The sequence below is a fragment of the Glossina fuscipes genome, unplaced genomic scaffold, assembly GCF_014805625.2.
Source record: "Glossina fuscipes isolate IAEA_lab_2018 unplaced genomic scaffold, Yale_Gfus_2 60, whole genome shotgun sequence".
Classification (NCBI taxonomy): domain Eukaryota; kingdom Metazoa; phylum Arthropoda; class Insecta; order Diptera; family Glossinidae; genus Glossina; species Glossina fuscipes.
In genome coordinates this window covers 8,375,961-8,399,831 of record NW_023998432.1, presented here as the reverse complement: position 1 = coordinate 8,399,831, position 23,871 = coordinate 8,375,961, and the positions used below count along the sequence as shown (strand labels likewise).

General features: G+C 33.1%; 1 protein-coding gene across 3 annotated transcripts in view; it reads right to left on the bottom strand.

The window, feature by feature from the left end:
• Nucleotides 1-272: 272 nt before the first annotated feature.
• Nucleotides 273-23,871, bottom strand: part of LOC119637527 — a 43,129-nt gene continuing 19,530 nt past the window's right edge. The window contains exons 3-7 of one of the 3 annotated variants that reach the window (XR_005247271.1): nt 18,675-18,816; nt 8,580-8,778; nt 8,353-8,518; nt 8,226-8,294; nt 7,641-8,145 (exon numbers count right to left, since the gene is read on the bottom strand). Coding sequence is in view for 2 of the 3 variants with exons in the window: in XM_038033586.1 (XP_037889514.1) it covers nt 653-762; nt 8,353-8,518; nt 8,580-8,778; nt 18,675-18,816 (617 nt within the window). In the remaining variant the exon portion in view is untranslated. Of the gene's footprint in view, nt 763-7,640; nt 8,295-8,352; nt 8,519-8,579; nt 8,779-18,674; nt 18,817-23,871 lie in introns of those variants that run through there. The other 2 variants (XM_038033586.1, XM_038033587.1) reach the window with 2 other exon arrangements.

The following is a 23,871-nucleotide window of genomic DNA, read 5'->3' as shown; positions in this document are numbered from 1 at the left end:
ATGTTACACATAAAATTAATCTCTATATGCAAGAGTTGCTGGCAGTTAAAATGTTTCCTGTATAATAGCTGCAAATTTTATAGTTAATACATTTTTATAACAAAGTGATTCTTAAGACGGTAACCCGGTTTGTTGTGGCAGGGCTATGATCAAGACTTTAATAAAATGAGGTTAACTACTTCCTTTGCTTTCCTTTCTAATTTTATTTCAAAACAGTAGATAAATAATTTAACACAACCGTATCATATATGCCCAAAAAAAGAATAATATTATTAAATGAAGGAACTGCTCAAAATTTATTTCTGTCCTCATAAACATTTTTATAATTTATGCTACGCTTGATGACGAAATTAGTTTCCTAATTACACCATCATAGTAAACGTACTACATAATACATCGTACATAATTCTAATGGATTTTATTTTATAAAAAATAAAAATAAATAAATAAATAATTAGATAATAAGTTGCAGTGATTAATGTTATTAATTGTAATTTCGTATTGTAGATGTATTAATGCACGTAGATGTAACAATTCTGTTGAGAGCCAATTGCATGTTTTGGATGAAAATTGCCTCATTGCAGACTGAGTAGCGGAATCACGTTTGGCACCATCTTTATTGTTTTAAAACTAGATGTTCCGTTAGCAGCCATCAATAGTTGTAGGGACCATATTGCGACCCATGATAATAAGGGCCAGAGTACATTTGCGGTTGGGGATAATTTGCATACGGTGGATACGGCGGTTGCTTTTGAGAATAAACTATGTTTAAAAATAGGACAAGAAATTAAAATTTAATGTTGAATAAGAATGATTTTTAAAAAGGTCTTCTCGGAAACATCCATGTATGAAAACAATTTTCGCATAAAACAAAACCTATTTAGATATACTTATGCTGAACTAACTTGCCGGTTTTAAGTTAGAAAATTTTCGACCATGACGAAAACAGATCTGATTTGTATAAACTACACATACATATAATTAAAATACGTGTGACAATTTTTCCAATATACTCCTAAAGGCCGTATTCTGGCGTTGTGATTAGTCACCATGCATAAAGATAACCATGTGTTTTCTTATTACAGCATTTTCAGTACCGTCATCAACGTGGTATTCCGCAACAACAGTCACAATCAAATTTTGTGATACCAGTTTTGTTGTAAAACCAGTCACGAAAGCCACAAACCAAAAAATGCCTTTTCCCAATAGTTGCGCAGCGTAAAGGAATTATTAAAATTTATTATAAAAGTAATAAATCTAATCGGAACGCGTTGCCTCATCTTTATCCTTCACAATGAAGCTAATTTCTCGTCAAATAGCATTGTAAATATATAAAATGATTACTTTTGGAGTAAAAAAAACCACACACTGTTCATGAAAGACGTTTAGGTCCACAAAAAATACCAGTTTGTGTTATTGCGGCTTTCACATGCAGAAATGTATTGGGCCAAATTTTTTTCCAAACGCGAAGTGAATAATAATTGTTGTCAATGCAAAATCCATTTTCAATGAAAAACCCATCTCCAGAAATGCCAATCAAGATCAGGCATCTCACTCTTGCGTTGGGTTACCGTTTTACGGTGAAATAAGCGCAATTTTATATGAAAAAGGAGATAGAAATTGGTGTTCCAGAATCGAAAATTTACAAAAATCCAGATACGGTCATCTACAAGAAATCAATTTTAACTAAAAATATGATGAACAAATGTTTAAAATAAAAACAGAAATTATATCGATTTTGATCTTTGTTTACACACGGAAAACCAAAAACTCATTGTTACTAGGAAATGTGGCTGGGATTGGTGTGTACATAATTCCACAAATAGGTTACTTTAAATTTGAACTGATAGTTTAAGTTCAAAATCCAGCAAAGCAAATATAAAATACAAACTATTGTAAGCATGAAAAGAAGAATTCTTCTAATTGCTGTTAAGAATATTCTGGCGACACAATAAAAAGGTTGTTTAAGCTTTGAAATTAAGACCGGCAAGTTTAAAACGAAGCAAGTGCTGGTCGCTACGCTGTACTCATGGTCAACAAAAATCGGTGATATAAGAGGAATAGTACAAAAACCAAGATTAAAAAAAATATATGTTCATTAGGACGCTGTACTGATTTGAAACTGAGCAAATTGGAGCAATAAATTGCTAATTTGCAAAGTGTCGCTATTAGTAATATTCAAAAAGTAAAGCTTTCTATCCGCATTTCATAGCTTTTGCAATTTAAGCACTTTCAAATCTCTATTTCTGATTGTAGAGTCACCAATGTGAAAGAATGCGAACTACAAAACTGCTAAGGCCATGAAAAACTGATTATTTTATCAGAAAAATGGAAATTTAACTGATCCAGTTATTTCATACCTGCATATTGTAACGCTCAATCCGCGCTTTTATCACAAAAGAAGCCGTATTTTGAACTCACAAGCTACACAATGAAAATATTAGCACGAATGAAAATAAAATCCAAGCAAATTTACACTAAATTTGCTTTATCTGTCGATTTGAGGGATTTGATTTTAAGCTTAAAAATTCTGCATGAGTAAATAGATACCTTCAGATGTTATATATTGGTTTTGATAATATAACACAGCAAACCTATATGTCTACTCTTATTTTCTGTAACACGCTCATTTTGTTATTTCTAAATGTTTTATGCCTATGTCTCAAAAATCTATTAATTTGGCAGGTAAATTTTATGAATCCTCAAATTTGCAAAAATGAAAATGGAAAGACGGCATTTGGCACAAATGTTTCGTGATCGATTAAAAGTATGAGATCAAAAAACAACCTAGAGGTGTCCACACACATGTCCACAATAAAGAAGCTATAACACCGACAATTGTTCGAATTTTCGTCTACAACTTTCGGTCCTTGAATATATTTCTGAAAAATTTTAAAACATGAAAAAGTTAATTTCTAATTTAATTGTAATTGGGTGAAGAAAATGTTAATTTGAATTAGAAAAAGTGAAAAATAAGTTGAAAATAATCACATCGCACCTATGTTTATGCACACACCGGTGGATGGTGATATACTCATATTGTCATAATGTTTGCAACTCTCAAAAGGAAGGAAAAGTACATATATTCTCGATCAGCGCGAAATTCTAAATCGATTAAGCTACGTCCGCTCGTCTATGTGGTGTGTGTTGCTGACACTTTTTTGATCGCAAAAAGGAAGATATCGACTTCAAATTGGGACAAAAATTGGAGGTATCAGTATGTAGGCTGATAATGAAAATGGGCCAAGTTTGTCAGAGTACAAGCCGACACTAAAGCGTACACTGAACGCAACTCTTTATTATTTCCTTATGTTGTTGCCTATTAACCATAAAGTAAACAAGATAGAACGTTTAAAATTATTTTGTACATTGCTTAAATGAAGATGCACTATCTGCCTAAAAATGCGTTAATTTTAAAATAAGTATGGTGGACAAAACGACGTAGTGGATCAATTTTTTCTTAACAATGCCTTTTATTGACTAAACTATGGAAGATAAGATGGGTGATACATTTTATTCCATTCACTTTCTTATAAACACAAATGAAAGCATAGGGCACTAAAGAGTTTAATATTGGTGGACATGTGAGTGCGACACCCGCCGAATATAAGTTTCTTCTTTGTTCAACCTCGTATTATTAATTGTGCATACGTAAAAAATTCAGCTTAAAACAAATTAAACTTCTGTCTTGTTTGATTTCCTCTTTAAATTGGGATTCGTAGTCGAATACACTAAGAAATAAAGCTGGAATTATACTTACATATTCTCAATTAGTACCCAATGCCCAAGTTTGATAATAGGCGCAATTCCTTAAAAACCGTGTCAAAGAAAAACTCAGAACCATTATCGACATCAAATTGGATCAAAATCTTTACTAATAGCTTTTAAAATTTGAGTAGAAAAATACTGAATAGATAAACTATTTTGCAATTTTTATTTCTCTGCCCTAGGTCGAATATAATTGTATGTTTTTCGAAGCCCTTATTTAATGGGTTTTTTCATAGGAAAACCTCCAATCTAATTGTGGCATTTCCAAGCGTGTGATTTTGCTGAAATTTTACACTCAGCTTCGATTACGATGGCAGTGCAATGTGGAAGAAAGATATTTTGTAGTATTATCGATTTGTCGCACTCTACCGTAATTTACAAGTTATTGCTAAGTTTACATTTTACACCTAACCTAGTTAAGATAGTGTAATTCTAGTAATAAGCTATTAATAAAATATTATATGCTTACGTTATTATTCTAAGCGATAACCTAATTTAGTTATATTGCTTAAGTTAGCATTAAGTTATTTCTTATATAAGATACTGACCATACATTAGATACATCATAATATAAGCAAGTATTTTAAACGGAAGTTAAAGAATAAAGAATCTAAAATAATCCAATAAACCAAAGAATATTTCTAAGTGGTGTTACTATAATTTAACTACATCCAAAATGGCGGCCACCACAAGGAAAATAGAGTGGAAAGCTGTTGGTCGGTATTTTGGGCAGTTCCGAACAATGCAATGCATTGCGATACCTCAAAATTCTCTGCATAGTGAGAAGGCGGTGGCGACAAAGTAGCGGATTATAGTTTTCTTAACAATCCTTAAAGTTTGGCTATTATATGAAAGAGCTCGGAGAACAGATGTCTCTTGGGGTTTAACGTCCGCACCTGGCGTGATGCCTTAATCAGACGGGTTGCCTACAACCATAGGCACTCATTTAAGTCGAATGATCACCCCCCGGGGGGAAAGACAATCCCCTAATAAGGGGGCCTTTCTTACCCCGAGGTTCTCCGACAGCGCACTGGGTATGGCCAAATGCACCACCACTCTGGTAGGTGGTAAGGCCTATCATCACCTCGAATTTTTCCAATGGCTATGGAAATGTGAAAACCACAGCCACCACGATACTCCCCGAAGGGCCGTACCCAAGCAGTCAGGGCTCACAGGGACGATATACTTTCCGGCGTACCTTCCTAGTTCTCCAACCTGTGAGCAGGCTCCTGACCCCCGTGGAACCAAATATTTAGATTACAAAGCTTTTAGTATAACTTTGCGCTTTGTATTACATAAAGTAAAATACGCCACTCTTGCCTTTAGCCTATTACCATACCGTCAAGGTTGGCCAAATCCCGAACTATCTATCTTCAAGATATACAGTTGTCGGGCGTATCAACTGACATGGCCAGATTTTCCAAGCTCTCGGAGAACAGAATGACATAAACTAATGGTTTTAATTCTAAGCTACAATATACGATTACGACGTGGCGGATTATTTTCAGCTTGGAGAGTAGAACGCTAATTTCAATGGACTAAGAAGTGTAAAATAAATTATAATATATAAAAAGATTTTTTTAAATGTGCTCTAATTTAAGTGAAATATAAAGTGCAAAATAAATTTTATCCTAGCCACTTTTATGTGACTACACATAAAAACTTTGGTCGTTAAAACAATTAATTTCTTACACATTCAAATGTAAAAAGCCCCAAGGTCTTATATTTAGTCACAGAAAAGCGGCTGAGATCAAATTTATTTTTTACCTTTTAGTTCATTTAAAAAAAGGCATATTTTTAGGAAAATTTAGTTATATAATTTATTAGTTTTTAAGACACTAAATTTTGATTTCATGTTTTTTTTTTATATGATTCTTGACTTATAGCTTACTTTCCGTCTTCTGTCTGATGAGTGCCTATCTGTCAACATTAAATTTCAATCATGATTTTATTTCATTTTTTTTATAAGCCACACTGAAGCCCTAACGGTGTTTCGCTATGCGAAAGGGGTTTGGCACTTGTTCAGAGCACTTTTAAATCGGATTCTTTGCGTCCTTCGCATGGTTGTTGCGTTGGTTGTTATAGTTTAGAAATCTTTTAAGACTTGTACCAACATAAAAGTTCAACCACCAACGGTTTGTATATACCTATTTCAATCAAAGTGAGTTAATTTTAGTCACTTTAATCACTCCCAATAATCTGTCAATTCATTGGAGAATTTAGTAGCAACAAGTTCGAGCTCCCTATGTTAATTTTTGCGACTATGCTAATTGTAATGCAAAAGTGAGTCAACTTGAGTTACTTTTATAGAAATAAGTATATTTCATTGGTATCTCGACGTGAAAAAAATTGATTATAGGGAGTTAAAGGTCTTCCCACTTAAATACATTCATTGAAAATTTTTGAAAGATTGCTTGCTGCTAAAGAAATTTTTTGGTACTTGGAGTCCGAATCCTTCAGCTCGATTCAATAGTTATAGTGCTAAAAGAAGCCATTCCCTTTAAAATATATAACATTTTTTTATTGTAAGCATTTGTTGATGTAGCCTCTGCTTGAATAACCAACATTTTATATATTTAGCGGTACCTTTTATTCTTTCTCGGTAGCTTTCCTCGCTTCATTTTCTTAAACGCTTCTCACAGAGAATAATTGAGAGGCTTTTTTAAATTTTTAAGTTTACGTCCAGGCCTTCTACCCATAAATTGATTGACACGCAATTGTGGTATAGCCTATACAGGCAATATTGACTTCGTACAGAAATGTACGTAACAGCCAGAAGGACTTGAGGTAGACTGACCTTTTATTACATCGATCGATTCAGAACCGCTCTCTGGATCGACTTTAACTGTCTATTCACTTGACCGTCTAATGTCAATCTCTTTATTCTCATGTTCAACGGTATAGGTCGTAATTGTGAAGGTATCTAATTTTTTTAATACGGTAACGCCCAAGGACAAACTGTACTGAAAATAGATTGAATCGAACCATTTTTACAACCGTTCTACTTAGAACGCTTTACTCTGAAGAAGTCAATACGTGAAAAGAAAATTGTAATTTTTAAAAGTTCTCGTCAAAATCGCTAAGCAAAAGTATCGTTGCATTTTAAATTAATAAGTTTGGTTTTGTGATAAAAGTTGGTCCACGACAGTAATTTGATTTAAAACTTATCAAGTGTAAATAAATGTATCAAATTTGAGGTCTTTTAAGCACCATCTTATGTAAATGCTTACATCAAAACTATCTATACGGCAGCGACATCGAATTTTTCGTTTTTTAAGTAGAAAATAATCTCTAAAGAGAAAATTAAATATGATAAATTTGAATCACGACAGTTCATGTTTTGGAGGAGCTCCAAAGAAAAGGCTTTCATGAAAATTACTCCTTTATATGAAAATGAAATGGTGTAGTAGCACGAAAATGAATGAATAGTTGCGATCTGGGATAGGATGTTCAACTGTCAGTCTTGCCCGACTATAATGATTTGCTCGTTCATGTTTGAAGAATTTGTATTGGCAGGTTCCTTTCCGCAATTTTTTTTTTTATATATCATTGTTTTGAGAGACGTATAAATGTAAAGTGATACTTCGAGTTCAACAACATGCACCGTGGAATTTACATTTGTAGATATTTTAGAAAAACGAAATTCCTTTCTCGATGCTCGATCGATTTTCTAAATATCGATCGAAATATCTATCGATTTTCTAAAATATGTGGAAAACAATTCATTCTATGAAAAAAATGTGTTCCTTTAACTTTCGGGGTTTTTCCCAAAAAAAAATTAATGTTTTACTTTTCTAATCGTATGTCTTTGGAAAGTATTAAGTTTTAACTTAAAAGCGTTTTTAAACAAAAATACGTCAGTGTAGCTTGAATGAAATGACTGTTGAGAAGTAGGAACATTTTGTAAACTTTTGAGTCTTTGGCTAGTTTTTACCACGTTTGTAACACGTTAAATGTAAAGCATACGATTTTGTTTTTGAATTTTGCAGTAAGGGGATCATTTTCGAGCATAAAGTCGTTCTCGAAAAACGATTTCTCAGAACGGCTCAAGGAAGAACTCTTGCAATTTTCATTCTTTTAACTCGAAATTTTTACATGTCTAAAATTACCATATAAAGAGAAGTAGGAGATTTTGGATAAGTTTATTTAAGAGTTTTCTATTAGTTAACGAATGTCATTTTCTTACCGAAACTTTTGGATTCAAACAGTCGCCAATCCCACAAAAATAAATACTTTCAAAAAATTCTACATAACATTCTAGCTCCAGGGACGTAGGTTAAATGATTTTTTCCATCTTTTTTTTATCAGACCTGCAGAGTTCTTTCGATCACCGATGCCTGAAGAGAACGGCTGTCGTGTTGCCGTTTTCAACATTTACTAACAAATATTAACAATGCATTATCTTCCCTTCCACCCCAAAACAAATTGTCAGAAAAACTTTCTTTTAGTGATCTTACCTGTTAAGAAAACAATGGCAGTGAATTAAGAAAAAATTTTTTTGCTTTGCCTCGCTTAGCTCTACATGTCTACTTGTGGATAATTAATTCAAATAACTTTTAAATAAGTAAAATATGTAATCTTTACCTGGCATCAGATATTGCAAATTCAGTTGCTCCTCTTTTTCCCGTTCATTTTTCAAACACACAGCAGCACCGGACAGCAGTACAGCGGACAATAAAGAGGTGCCGACACCAATCCAAGCCACAACATAGGACCAATCATACGTAATTTTTGTGTTATCCTTTAAAATCTATTAATAATGAACGAAAAACGTTAGTCAACTCCGCGGCAATTGAGGACTATTTTCTTACTGTATTCCATTGCTGAAAATAATCTTCGCCTACAATTTTTTCCTTTTCGAAGAATTCAACAGTATGCCAAAGCCCCATGGCCCCAGCAGTGAGCAAACAGGTTGCCAACAGTAAAATTGAGGTAGCTGTAACTGCACCAGATGATCTTTTCCAACATCCTGATATTCCCGTCCAAAAAGCACAAAAGGTTGTAACGAAACTAATATATATAAAAATATTGAAACGTCATTGCTTTGGAAAAAACATTAAATTCTAACCTTTTTGCAAATAGCAATAGTGTACAAGAAACGTCCAGCTTATTTGAACCGTTAGAAAGTATTTTCAAAACTATGTAGGGCTGAGAGGCGTTGTTTAATTTTGATACTCAGTATTTCTACTCTCTCAGTGCTAGTCTTTCAGAAATCTGCACATGGCAGGTTTCTTCAAAATTTTTTATACACACTTTGGGTATTGTAACTTTTCACCAATAATATACATGTGCTTATAACGTTTCTGTATAATTTCCTGTGCTTGTATTTCTATTTTTGTTTAGTTTTTTCTAATCATTTTGTAACGTTCAATCACTGCCTTAGCAGAACCGCGAATCAAGGGCCCACCTTTTAGCAAAGACAAAAATATGGGCTATATACAAGGGGCTAACGCCAGCCAAATTTTCATGCAAAATGTATAATTTATCCTTCTCAATAACTTCAGAATCTCGCCCATCTGCTGTCACTTCGCTTTGGGATTATTGGAAATAGCAGTCGATACTTTTTTATGTTTTCTGCAGCAAACACTTCTTTTCGGTGCCCATATTTCTTTCTATGCGTTCTTTCATTTCACGTAATTTTCTTAATTTTTTTTTTTCCTTTCATCCCTTTCTCAATCTGTCTCTCTCCTGCGCAACCATTTTTTTCCCCGTTCTATTTTAATTTCAGTCAAACTAAATATCAATTCACTAAAAATTTTTTTTCAAAAAATAGATTTCGGTTTTATCTTCTTTATATTCGGTAAAATTTTCTTTGACCTATATTATATTTGTTTAATTTTACCTTGTACCATCAACATCGTCAAGCACACTTTCGTGTAGCACTTAATGTCCTCATAAAGTGCAATATACACGAATAAACCCTATGATTAACTGTAAGTAGTACTATTTAAAATCTAACAAAAAACGAGTATAGTAAAGTTAAGTTTCGGTTTGAAACGAGATGTTTCCTTGTCTTTAAAAATGTTTTCAGATTTTTTTTGTAGTATTATTGCTCCATCATAATTCGCTGTTTACCATTATGCATTATTTTTCTATTCTAGGCATTCATTATAAGATTAGCATAAGCATCCTTGTCATTTTATTAGCATAAGCAGTTTCTCACATTTAATATTTAGTCAACATAGTCATTTTATTTCTTGTATGTTATTATAGATAGACAGGTAGATAATAAAGAAAATACAGTCACTGTTTGATCTAACAATTCAAAACCATTTTAATCTTGTCTTCTTGTTTTCTTAAAACATACATACTGCGCATCTTTGTTTGCGAAACAAAATTTGCGCTTTGCGCGAACGATTAAGTTTTAAGATAATAAATTAAAGCAGAAATACCATAGAAATGTTCTTATCATTTTGTTGACCACTACACTTTAGACGATATTTCATATGAAAAGTAGGGGCAACTTCTAATATTTTATGAAAATTGTTGCAAGTTGGCATAAAAATTAATAAATATAACAGAAAAACAAGCAAACGAAAATAATGCAAAAAAAAAAAAAAATTCACAAACAAGATTAGTTTAAGCTACCACTTAAAAATATAACTTAAACATCGTCCTATTGTAGCGAAAACGACAAGGAAGATAAATAAGGGGCCAAACACAATCAGGCGTCATTATTGTTTTTAAGATGAAAACCCCCCAATGGTAAGCACAATGGGCAGTAATGTTGCCATTTTGTTTTATAGAAAGTCTGACCAAAAACCTTTGATTCTAGAACCAAAAACAACGTAAACAGAAAGTTGAAAAAAATAACACTAAGTTAATATAAAAGTAAACAACTTTGTAATACATAATTTTGAGTATTAATTGAACCATAATTTGCAAACTAACATTTACCACTCTCTAATAAAAAAAATTTAGTGAATATATTTCAACTTTAAAACAAATTATTTTTATTTCTTGTTTTTCATTTCTTACAAACTAATGGTATGAACCAAAAAAATTGCGATCTGTAACATAAGCTTAAAAATTGTACGTTAGCATAATGTAAGCATAAATTATATAAATAATTTTAACATTTAAAAGAAAAGATGATCATTTCTTTTTTTGCCTTTTTTTCGTTGTATTTGCAGGTATACATGCAAAACCATATGACATGTTAATTCCCAAAAAGCTTTTTAAAAAGTCGGCAAAGTCAAAGTCCCAAAAATAGGAATAACGCCCCATTGTGTCAACAATATCAACCAACACCGCCACGTAACAGACGTAACATTATTTGCCTTATTAACAGGCTGATGTTTAATCACACGAGATTTAATGATCATCTATTCAAAATTAGCAGAGCGAATAGCCCTTTATGTCCACGTAGTCTTAATCATATCATATCTGTCTGTCTAAATATCAACACTACTATTCGTCATTCCACACTTCGCAAATTGAGTATATGTACTCTAACAGCTTTTTTTTCTAGTTTTAAGTCATGTCATCAAAATATGTAAGCGTTTACAGTCAAATTGGTAACTTACTCTCTTTTACAATTTTGTACTCCCACACTCAGAAAGAAATTTACTACTGGCTGTTCTGTTGTATCCTACGTGGCGGACGAGTAATATGCATATTTTAATAAAAATTTAAAAAAAAATAACGTCGCAGACATGTAACACGCAAGGTTAAAAAGAGTTTAATCAAATAAATACTGAAATAAATAAATTATATATCAAATCTAACACTAACTTTACTAAGGCTCAAACAAAGATATGATCTTGTGATTATATACTATTTGTCTGTCCGAAAAATGCCACTTCTATTCACCATTCCATACTTCGTAAATAGTTTGTACGTGCTACGTATCGCATTATTTTTGATGTTTTAAAATCCCTCCACTCAGCAGCTTACTCTGCAATAAATTCTTTTTTTATGAACCTACTCCCTTTCTCACAACTTCTACTATCGCGCTTATCAGTTCTTCTATATTATATATATAGTTTATACTCATGTATTTACACTATGAAAGTTCCCGCACACTGTTTTATCCTCCGTGGCGAACGAGTAGTACGCAAAATTAATAAAAACTGAAAAAAGAACGCGGCGGACGTTTAGCACGCAAAAAAAACAAGACCTTAATTATGGTTTAATAACGAAACATAAAGAATAAAATAAATAAATAATAACACTTATATACCAAAACTAACCCTAACTTTATTAAGGCTCAGACACAGATGTATGAGTTCAAATTGGGACATCACAGCAAATTTTCGGTTGTTGATTTACTAAATAGAAGAAGAAGAAGGAACCCATATTTAACTTCACGTTTATCAGAAATGTAGAGGAAATAATCGTCCTTTATCGAAAACATCCGTTTCATTAATTAAATATTTAAATCAACGACTGAAGTCATATGACAAATTTAGCAGGTTCAATAACAATTGTAAGAGACATAGAATACAAATAGAATCAAGAGAATTATTTGAAACTGTCAACAGAAAATCAAAATATATTTGAAATATGGAAAAAAGAAAATTCCGACCAGGAAAAAGTATTCTTATTTGCTGATTGACGATTATTTTACATATTACGCTGAATTGTTATAAAAAAAACCCTGTGAAAGTTCGCAAACGCGACACAATAACGCATTGATAGTTGAAACTTAAACTTCAATACGAAATCATTTTAAACAAAACAAAAACAAAACAAGTGACTGTTTATGAAACGTAGCTGAAAGAAAAAGTGTAATATATTCAACAAAAAAAAAAAAACAACTGAAGAACTCTGAAAGAGTGAAACACTGCAATGTGGGAATTCCCTCAAAGTACATCACTACACACTCCGACTTCAACTTGACTGTTTTCCCTCTCTATGTCTACAAAACTCCATCTGCAAAATATGGTTTGGCCCCTAGACCGCACTATCTCTCTCGAAAGTGGGGACATTAAAATCCTCAGGGCCAGGGCTTATGTCCATACCAGAAGTAGGTATTATTTGTTTTTCAATCCAGAAACAATTCTTTACCAATAATCGAGTTTGGCTGAAATTTGTATTATGATTTGGAGATTTTTTTCGTTTCTAACAAAAAAATTAAATTGATCACCTCCGATCCGACTACGGCAAATTCTATTATCGCCAATGCTTCAGTTAACAATAATTGTATCGTTTATATTCCGTCCAAACTCTGTGAAATCCGTAGGGTTGCTGCCATCCCCTGTGATTTCACTGAACTTGAAATTTACTCAACTGCCTATCCTAAAATCCTTCTTAAATTCGGATCCCTCTCTAACTTCTGCGAAGTTCCGGAAGTCTTGCACTTCCATAAATTTGATGAAAACTCTAACTCGCTTGTGCCTTGGGACACAATTCGGATAACTTTTTCCGGAAAAGTTTTACCTTCTCACATCTGTTTGGAAAGGATTATGTTCCCAATCAAACTCGCCATCGAACTAATTTTACGTTGCCGGAAATGTTGGCGTTTCGGCGACACGGGTAGAGTGTGCTAGCGTTGAAAGTTGCCCTTGTTGTGGCATAAGCCATAAATGTACTTCAAATTGGCCTCAAGCTAACAAATATATCAATTATAAGGGTGAACATTCAGCTAATTCGAAAACTTGTCCTTCTATAAAAACGTTCTCACTGTCGAATCGAAATTAGTTTTCATTTGCATGCTACTATCCGTTGCCACTCACGTACCCATGTTCCAAAGTATATTAAACTCTTCGTTATTTAACAATACTATCCGTAACATTTCAAATACCATCTAAACCAATCCCTCTTCGAGTTGCTTTTTTGATAGATTCTCAAGGTCTTTCACCAATGCTCTGAGCCGAAACTCTCTCTCTTCCTCTCTCTCTCTCTCTCTCTCTCTCTCTTGGTGGAAGGCTGCATGCAATCGAGTCGTTACCAAACTTAGACTCGCTGTTAATAAATACAAAAGATCTCCTTGTAGACTAAATTTCAAATTTTTGGTCGATGTTAGAAAGGAGCATACTTCTGCTCTTAGGCTGGAAAAACATAAAGACTGGAAACAAGTTTATAAAAATCTCGATAGCAATATGTAAAATTTCAGATCTTTTGCGTACTGTGAGAATTTTTGGAGGTATCACTTCCTCTCGTTCTTCCATACCCACACAGCTCTTTAACGAGTTCTGTGACAAGCTTGCTGAACCTTCTGCTCCTATAATCCCCTCTGTATTACTTGATGAGGAATGTTAATTTTTTTTCAGTGACATATCTCCCCCTGAACACGATAAATAATAATCTGTCAAATGACTCATCTCCGGGCTTAGATGGCAACAACCACCTCAAAATTTTCAATAATGAAAGCAGATCAATCCTACTAAAAGAATTTAACAATATTCTAATTGCCGGCTATATACCCTCTTCCTCGTACGACTTCCAAACCTTCGCATTAACAAAAAAGAATAGCTCGCCAATTAATCCTAATTCCTACGGGTGTATTGTCTTAGTTCCCATCCTTAAAATAGTTTTCGAGAAAGTGTTATACTCACGTTTAGATTGGTATCTCGAACCTAAATGCACCCTCAGCAATTTCCAATTAAGTTCAGACCTTTCAGATCTGCAAAAGAAAACATTGTCGCTTTGTGGTCACCAATAAATACAGCGTTTGCTAAGAACCACATTCTTATTGCCTGCTAACTTGAACGTTTGATTCTGTCAATATTAACATTTTACTTTCTATTGTTCTCTTTTTGAATCTCCCTACCAAATTCTGTAATTTATTATATAACCTCCTCCTCTATAAGAACATGTTAATTGACAATCCATACATATCCAGATTAGTGTAGGCGCAATTTGCAATCTGCCCTCAATACTATTTCTTGTCGTCTTGCGCCACTCCAACTTACAGTTTCAGTTAATAAGATCAAATGAAAGGTCGTTTCAAAAAAAAGGTAAATCCTACAGTTGCTCTTCTTCTCATACATGTTTCTTCTATTTCGTTTGATAAAACGTTCGATGTTTTAGGCTTTGTTCTACACTCAAAATATTCTCGTGCTGCTCACATTGACAAAATTACCAAACCATGTTTTCAACTCATTATGGTACTAAAATTTATTTTTGGGATTTCATGGAGCTCCGACCCTTTTTGTATGATTAAAATGTAACACGGAATAGTCAGGCCAAAATTACAATATACTTGTTCGGTCTTATTAAACATTTCAAATAATGACCTTCTGGAACTACGCAGAATCCAACGGAAATGCCTTCGTTTGGCTGTTGATCGCATGAAATTCACACACACACTTGGCTGAGAACAAATTGCAAATATTATGCGTCTGCAAGAAAGATTTCGTTTACTCGCAAATTTTTCATCTAGAAATCATCCGGCCTTACCTTTCTCTTACGACTTTATATAACTCAATTCCTCTCCTTCCTTTTTTAAAATTTTAGCTGACAAAAGTAATAATTTCAGCATTCTAAGAACTAATCTACATAGCTTAGTCAAAATTCCGTTTAGTTCTCAATATTTTCAACCAGTAATTAATTCCTAACGGTTCAAAAGTTTACAGTTACTTCGGCAGAGGTACACCTCCGCTACTCGAACTTGGTCAATACCATATGGAAACATTTTTCCTCCATCTTTACTGATGGATCTAAGGCCGACGTTGTAGGCTAGAAGCCATCCACTTAGCAAATACTCAACCTGAGAAGAATTTCTTTACAGTGCCAGACAGTAAATCTATCTTATCCGCTTTACAATCAGTTCCCTCAGGTAAAACTCATGCCTGCATATTAAATATCAGATTTTTACTTTATAACCTCATATCTGATACATTTCGTTTTTCATTTTCTCTGGGTGTGTAGTCGTGTGTGCATTCTTTGCAACAACACCGTAGATAAAATTGCATCTTAGAGACCATCACAATATAATGATTGTGCACTGATTTCTGCAAATTTAGGGGCAATCGGCAAGGAACACTTAGTTTTTTCTTGGCAATAGCGATGGTGTAATTTACCTTATGGTCGTCACTTACTCTCCTTATTTCCACAAATCATATTTTGTTTATCGATTCCGGGCTCAGGCGTGACATTATTTGTCTTATTAACAGGCTGTTGTTTAATTACACGATATATAATGATCATCTATTCAAAATTAACATAGTGAAATGGCCTTTATGTGCATGTGGAGTCTTGATCACATCCTATTTGTTTGTCCAAATGTTACCACTTCTATTCCCCATTCCACACTTCGCAAAATGAGTACACATAGTCATTGTGATCACAACATATTTGACATTTTGCGGTCTCACAATTTAAGAGCGCAATCTTTTCTTATTTTAAATCATGTCATCAAGATATATAAGCGTTGACAGTCAAATTATAAACCTACTCTTTTTACACGTTTTTACTCCCACACTCATCAATTCCTTCTTATGACAGTTATCACGTACTATTTTACACAACGGAATTTACTCCTCGCTGTTCTGTTTTATCCTGCGTGGCGGACGAGTAATGTGCATATTTTAATACAACTTTAAAGAAAAAATAACGTGCCGGACGTATAACATGCAAACTTAAAAAGAAGTTTAATCAAACAAACATTAAAACAAATAACTAATAGTATCATATATCAAGTCTAACCCTAACGTTACTAAGGCTCAAACGAAGAACCCTGTGTTCACACTGAGCCTTTTTTATACATCTCAGCGAATTTGCGGTTGTTAGTTTTCTGAATAACAACAGAAGAGGAAAAAATGATCATTTTCATTAAAGTGCCTACAAAGTACTCGGAAAGAAAAAAAAGTTCGCAGTTAGACTTAAACTTATATAACCGCAAGGAAAAGAAATGCATAGAGATTATATACGGAACAGTACAGTCTAAAAAACGCAATGTCATTCCGCCACATAAGTATCGTGGTGGTATACTTTATCTTTCAACAAAACATATGCTGTCGCAGAAAAATTTTTAACAAATCATAACCTCTTGTGAGTCCCATTAACATTGGGATTTTTCGTTCGACAAAAAGTAAACGCTGGTTAAACCTAGGCCATTGTCTAAATATAAAATTTTTTTTTACTATTTTGTACTTCTAGGGAATACGTATTAAATACCTTCAACAACTCAAAAATCATAGCTCCATTAATATTGGGTTTTTTTCACATAAGAACGGATTCGAAGATAAAAAACAGCATATTACTAAAAATTAATATTTGGTGGTGTATCGTTTTTGTTTAATAACATCATGCCTTTTATCGTCTGTTTTTCAAGGTCTTGGACGGAAGGGATTGAGTGTATTCGCACAAGGCGGTCTAATTCATCTCACATGTTCTTGATAGGGTTCATGTCTGTTTTTTTTTTTTATACTTTAATATGTATTCCCTAGTAGTAGAAAATAGTACAAAAAATTATATGTTTGAATAATGGACTAGGTTTAACAATGGCTTACTTTATGTCGAGGGGAAAAACCCAATATTAATGAGACTCACTGTACTTATTTTGTTGTAGAGCATATGGTTAATTCCGCGGCAACGCGAATGGACTGACGACGACGTTTAGTGCATTAAAAACTCCAGATTTCGATGAATTCGTCGCACAAATACAGTTTTAAGAGATAATCCTCATCGAGGTATGGAAATCAGCTGAAGATATTGGTATTTTTAAGCTAAGCAAACCACCATTAGGCGTGAATGACCCAATTGACCTGTTAGTTTTCTGAGGTCTAAACAAGATTTTTGGAAAGCTAATTAAAAAGAAATTATTGAAAAAGTATTCAAAAAAATTACTCCAAATAAACAATTTAGTTTTAAAAGTCAGCAGAGGTATTAACCTCTCACCAATTAGCGCGCTTATGCCGGCATGTCAAACGCAAATTTGAGACTATGCAACCCACTCGTGTAATTGCCACTTACGTCAACTTTAAGAAGCTTTTGACTCGCTCTACCCGATTTTTAAAATGACGTCTTATCGTTTTCCGCCTTTCGAAATTAAATTAATTCGATGTTTTTTCTTGGTCGATGGTTTTTCTTCTTTGAGACGAATGTTCTCATTTGCGATCTATTCCTGCAAGCTTTCCCTAAAAGCTGTTCTGGTTAAAATTTTGTATTTAATTTTCTGTTCTCACTGTTTTTAGGACTTAATAATCCATACATTTTATCCACCTAATTAATTTTACTTGAATAAATTAGAATAAGATGGTGCTTTTACAGCTGTCTGTTTGTCTTGGCTTCGATTATTAATTGATGCTGGCTTTACATAACTTAGCCCCAGCAATTTTAAACTATCAAAAGAGTTTCACGTTTCTCGCGATGCTTTAGTATTACTTTTGTTTCTATTTTTATAGAGTTGAATGTTGGTGCTGCTTTTGATGATATCATTACTTTTATTTTTGGAAATATTATTGACTGTTATTAACATTCCAAATGTTATACTTCATTTCTTATTAGCTCTGTTTTGTTTTTATTTATTTAGTTTTAATAAGTACTACACATTCTTTTTTTGCGCGAGTCAATACAGTTGATAGCCCGCTTTTTATCGTAGTAGTCCTGTAATTAAGCTTTTCGCATATTTTTTCTCTCTTTGCACTTTATCACTGTGTCTGATTCTAAACATAAATCCAAATATAGACATAAACGAAGTGTCTTATCTTCAAAGACTACTTAGGTGAGTTAGCTTTTATTATCCGTATTGCAACAGTAATGTGCAATAATAATAAAAAAAGATATTTTATGTACTTAAATTAATAGTACATATCGAATTTTTAGCTGGAGTTCCATAGAATTATTACCCAATTAAGGAGTAAATAAAGTAATTCATGTAAGATAGTAATAAGAAAATATAATTGGAATAACTCTTATGTACACATAAGTTTAATTGTTTAATATATATGTATAAACCATAGCATATCAGGTACAACAAGGAAGAATGTATTTTTCTAGCCAAATGTTTATTTACTCACCTAAGAATAAACATTGCAACACATGATCTAGCTAAATGTACTCGCGTGGTGGCATCTTCATTAGATATCTTTTCATCGTCTATTTCAGGAAAGTAATCGATATTTGAACAGTGTGTCTCTATCGGTGATAAATATGTGGGAACTTAAATGAAAAAATATATAAGAAAACACATAAATTTTTTTTCTTGATTTGTTGATTATTTTACATTAAATAAAAGTGGTCAGTAAATAACTTTAAAATACAAAATATTTTCTCAGCTTAAATCCAATTCTGGAGTATATTATATTTGTTGAATGGATGCAGTGTATGTAAGTTTACGGTCCTTCGGCAGATTTGGTTCATTTCCATATCAAATTGCAAGCAAGAACTTTCAATGATTTTTTTACATTTGAAGTCGGTAGCTGCATTTTTTTCGGCTACCAGAATATTCACCGTAGACATCACACATGAGAAGGACATACTAAGGTGGGCTTAAAATTTGATACAGGTCAAGAGTACATGTAGTTTGTAAGGTCTCTGAAACTTCTTTCGTTTTAATAAAATGAATATATCGGTGCAGGGTATGTGGATTTTTTGGGAATTACTTATAAACTGCCACAATAAACCTTGGCATTTTCTATGAATGCTGTAAGCAAATAGAAAAAATTTTCCATGTTTCTTCTATTTGTTTGAAGATAAAAATGGTACACAAAAGATTTGGCCATAGCCAGTTATAATTTTCTTACTTGTTTTACATAAAAACTAAAATGAAATTTATATTTAATGTCCTACAATACTTCCTTTCTAAAACATAGTAAGCCTGTTCAAAACTTTTAACTAAAAAAAATTGCGTTGAACGTGTTCTTGCATAAGTATTCCATTTTACTTCTTCAGTTTTTATACCAATATTCTCTAAAATTTATGTGACAAACATAGCTAAGTTCGAAGTAACCTTTTTTTTAATAATATTTTTAAGCGTTCATATGTTCCAGAAGTCAAATTTGAAATTGAAAATTTGGTTTAAATTGAACACAAAGCCAAAACAACTTGTATAATATCCGATGAAGAGAAAAGAGACACATATTCTCTTCATATACCGATACTACATTATGTCAAATATAACACATTGCCTGGATAGTTTAAATCATATATTTATTGAATTTGGCAGAAATCGGCAGGAACCGTTTCAATAAAAATTACTAAATGGATAATGATTATGTATCATGATGACCTAACGTAAAAGGAATTTAATTTTGATTGTGTATAGCTCTCATCTTTCGATATTTATTCCCAAAAAAAAATATATATATTTTTTATTTTTTTTGGTATGTTGAACAGAGATGGAATTCCGAAAATATAAAGAGCAACTTGACACTTGTTTGCTTGTAAACAACCAATATGGTACAATCAACAACAAGATCATACAAACGTAAATAAAAGCAAAATTATATAAAAGAGAATGAAGTGATATTACAACAATACGAAAAAACTTGAGAATACATTTGTATAAGAAGTGTTAGAAAAATAAAAGACGAATAGATCGATTTTGAGTCTGCAGGTATATTATGTATATATATATATATATATATATATATATATATATATATATATAATATAATGGGCTACTTCTACTTACAGGCTTCCTTAATAATGTATTTTATGTATTTTATGCTTTTCTCTGCACGTTTAACAAAATAATTTTATTCTCCACTTACAATAAGCAAAAAAGTCAAACACCATATGTAAAAGGCCAATAATCTAAGCCAACTATAGGTTATTGAAATTCAAATAATTGATGTTCTGGTTAAAAGTATCTATTAACCAATCTGTGTTTTTGTGAATTAGGCACTTTGCAAACGGCGCTCAGCCTGGTTGCTATTTAGTTAGGGGCGAGTGCTTGAACAGACTTAGGTAACTTGGCATACGAATTTTGATCCTCATATACCCTTTTGAGCATTTTCCTAAAGGTATAAACATACTGGCCGTTTTTGAACATACTACAAAGTGTTTCACGAAGTGACCTCAGGCTCAAATATGTCTATTGCGGTGGCAACACATTATTCGTAATATCATTGGTGTTTGGGAATAGTGACATAATTGGAAATAAACACTAAGAAGAAAATGTAAAATGAATCGTCAGTGAAGCAAAACAAGAAACCAACCATTTGAAATATTTATTAATTCATTTCCACATGAAATTCAGTCACATTTGAGAAAACGAGTAAAGTGGACTTTTAAGAATACCTCTTACACTAATATTAGAAATTAGCTTTTATATAACACGAATATAAAAAGAAAAAAATCCATGTGTAAATAAACAGGAAGAAGAGAAAAAAAGATCGCACAGATCTGTGTTGGAAGCAAGTCAATGAAAATTTGCCAAAGTTCCCAAGCGGTACTTTATGTACCTCTGTATCTACCCTTATAAGCGCTTGCATGTAATTTGATCAGCGAAATCTCTTGGCAAAAATAATAAAGAAATACGAAGTACCAATGTACACAATGGTTAAATTCGATAATTTTAATGCTCCTCTACACAAAATACTAGTTTTCAAAATTGTGAAGTTATTCACTGTATACGGACGATAATCACGGAACTCTCAAAATTGCATTAATTTTGTCGCGTGCAAGAAAATTCATAGTAGAATATTCAGCGTTATGGCACCTGTGGAAAAAAGGGAGAAAATTTCTTGTGAAGCATCTACTTCTGTCAACTTTTGCACAACATCTCTGCAGTTATAATAGTGTAGTCGTACTATAGAGCTTCTTTATAGACTCTTGTCGACAGTTGCTACTATAAGTTTCTTTATGCAACCTGCTTTTCTGATATAACTAATCCTAAGATAAACTAAGATAAAGCTTATATAAAACTTTGCTATGGTTCTACTTAATCTTCATCCGCAAACTTTCCTTTTTCTAAATCGAAATAATCTGATTCTTTGGTGTTTTCGCCAAAACTAGAACGTTAAAAAACACTGTACACTTAGTCGATGCCGGTACCAATAAATAAATAAATGATTTTTCCCCCTTATTCAATATGTAAATATGTATAATATGGAGAAGTACGAAACCAATAAGATATCACGATCACGTGCCTGATGTTACCACTTGCCGTCGATTTTAGCACTCATGCTCGGTTGAACGTACCAACAAGAGGAGTACGCCTCAACTCTCCCGCAGCAACCGGCGACAGATCAACTAAAGATTTGGGCTGGTAAGGTAGCCGACGACCACTGGCTTTCATAAAACGGATTGAGGGACTTGTATGTGCTTAGGTTGCGCATATTATCTTAGCAATTTCGGTTGGGACTTCTTTGCCTCTCTGCCTCCTTGTAAAAATAGATGGCATCTGTTAGCTTTACCATCCCTTGAGAAACGTAGACTTATTCTTAGTGTTTCCTTCCTAATTCAATTAATTGTTGATATTATCGATTCGTCCACATTACTTGATAAGATACGGTTTAATGTCGCTAACCGCTTCCCTCGTCACTTTTTTTTCATTAAACTGAGTCAATGTAAATATAATTATGAGTTCTTTAACCCGTTCAGAGTTGTGTGAAGAAACCTAAATGTTGTCTATAACTTAATCTCAATATTGTATTTAAAGTCTATCAAAACGATTTCGATTAATGCGCGACTTTGCCTATGTCGTATTTAAACCAACTTGCAACCTTAATACCTCACTGTGATTCCAAATTTAACTGATGTTGGTTACTCTTATGAGTTGCCAAGCTTTTGCATGTTTGTAATGTTTTAGGAGTTCACTCGCAACATAGATGTATATCGGTTGCGGGTGTGCCGCTGTGCTAGATGTGTATATGTTTTTTCTTGTTTTCTTATTTATTTATACATGAGTTATTATTATTTCTCTTTACTTCCCTTTATATACTTTGTATTAGTTTTGAGCTGTTTGAGCGAATTGTGACTCAGCATTTGGCCTTTGCCATTAATTCGTATATTTCTCCACACCAGCATGACTTTCGGAAAGGGCGATCTACGGTCACCAATTTGTTAAAGTTTACTTGTCATGTTTTCAAGGCTTTTTCAAGTGGTTCTCGCACAGATGTAATGTGCACTGATTTAAGCAAAGCGTTTAATTTGGTCAACCATAACTTACTTATCTTGAAACTCCAAGCTTCTAGCTTCTCTTTCTATTCAGTGAGATGGATAAGTTCTTATTCGCGCAATAGATCCTTCGGGGTTTTATTTAACTTCATCACCTTGGATGAATTCGGTTCAGAGTTGTTTGCAAAAACCTAAATGATGTCTATCACTTATTCTCATTATCGGACTCTTTAAAGTCCATTAAAGCAACATTGCTTAATACGCATAATTTACCTATGTCTTACTTAAACTAGCTCTTAACCTTAAAAAGTCATTATGAGTCGAAAATTAATTGTTGTTAACTATTATCGGTTGCCAAGCTTATGCATGTTTGCGATGGCTTAGGGGTTCATTTGCAATTTGGTCCTGTCCGGTTGCGGTTGTGGCTGTATGCTAGTTGTCTACCTGCTTTTTTCTTTTTTTTCCTTCTTATTTGTTTTATTACACTTATACTAAGTTTTAATATTAATTATTTTAAGGTTTAAGAGTCAATTGAACTCGACTGTCAATTTGTTTTAGTTGAGTTTCTTGTATAAGTAGAATAAATAAATAAATAGAAAAAATAAGATTTTCTTCTAAAAGTCAATTGAATTCGGCTGTTAATTTATTTTAGCCGAGTTTCTTGTGTAAATAAATAAACAGTTAATAATATTGGCATCACTATTTCCAGTAGATGGAATATGATGTAGATGTGTATATGATGTATATATATATTAGTTTGGGGAAAAATAAATCCATTATTTTTATATGAACTTCAGGACTTTATTTAACATGCTTCGGATTGTCCGATTTGGGTCAAATATGCACCGTTTTGTTGTATGATTTGTTGCCATTTTAAAGGTAACTTCAAAATGCCTCTCTCATAGTCCTGGTCTCTATTTGCAAAAAACTCTAGTAGTCGATTTTCACAATCCTCCCTAGATTCCAATTTTTCATCATTAAAGAAATTTTGCAATGCAAGAAAAAGATGATAATCGCTTGGTGCCAAGTCCGGACTGTATTGCGGATGCATTAAAACTTCCCAACCAAGCTCCCGAAGTTTCTGGCGAGTCACTGTAGATGTGTGTGGCCTAGCGTTGTCCTGGTGGAACACGACACCTCTCCTGTTGGCCA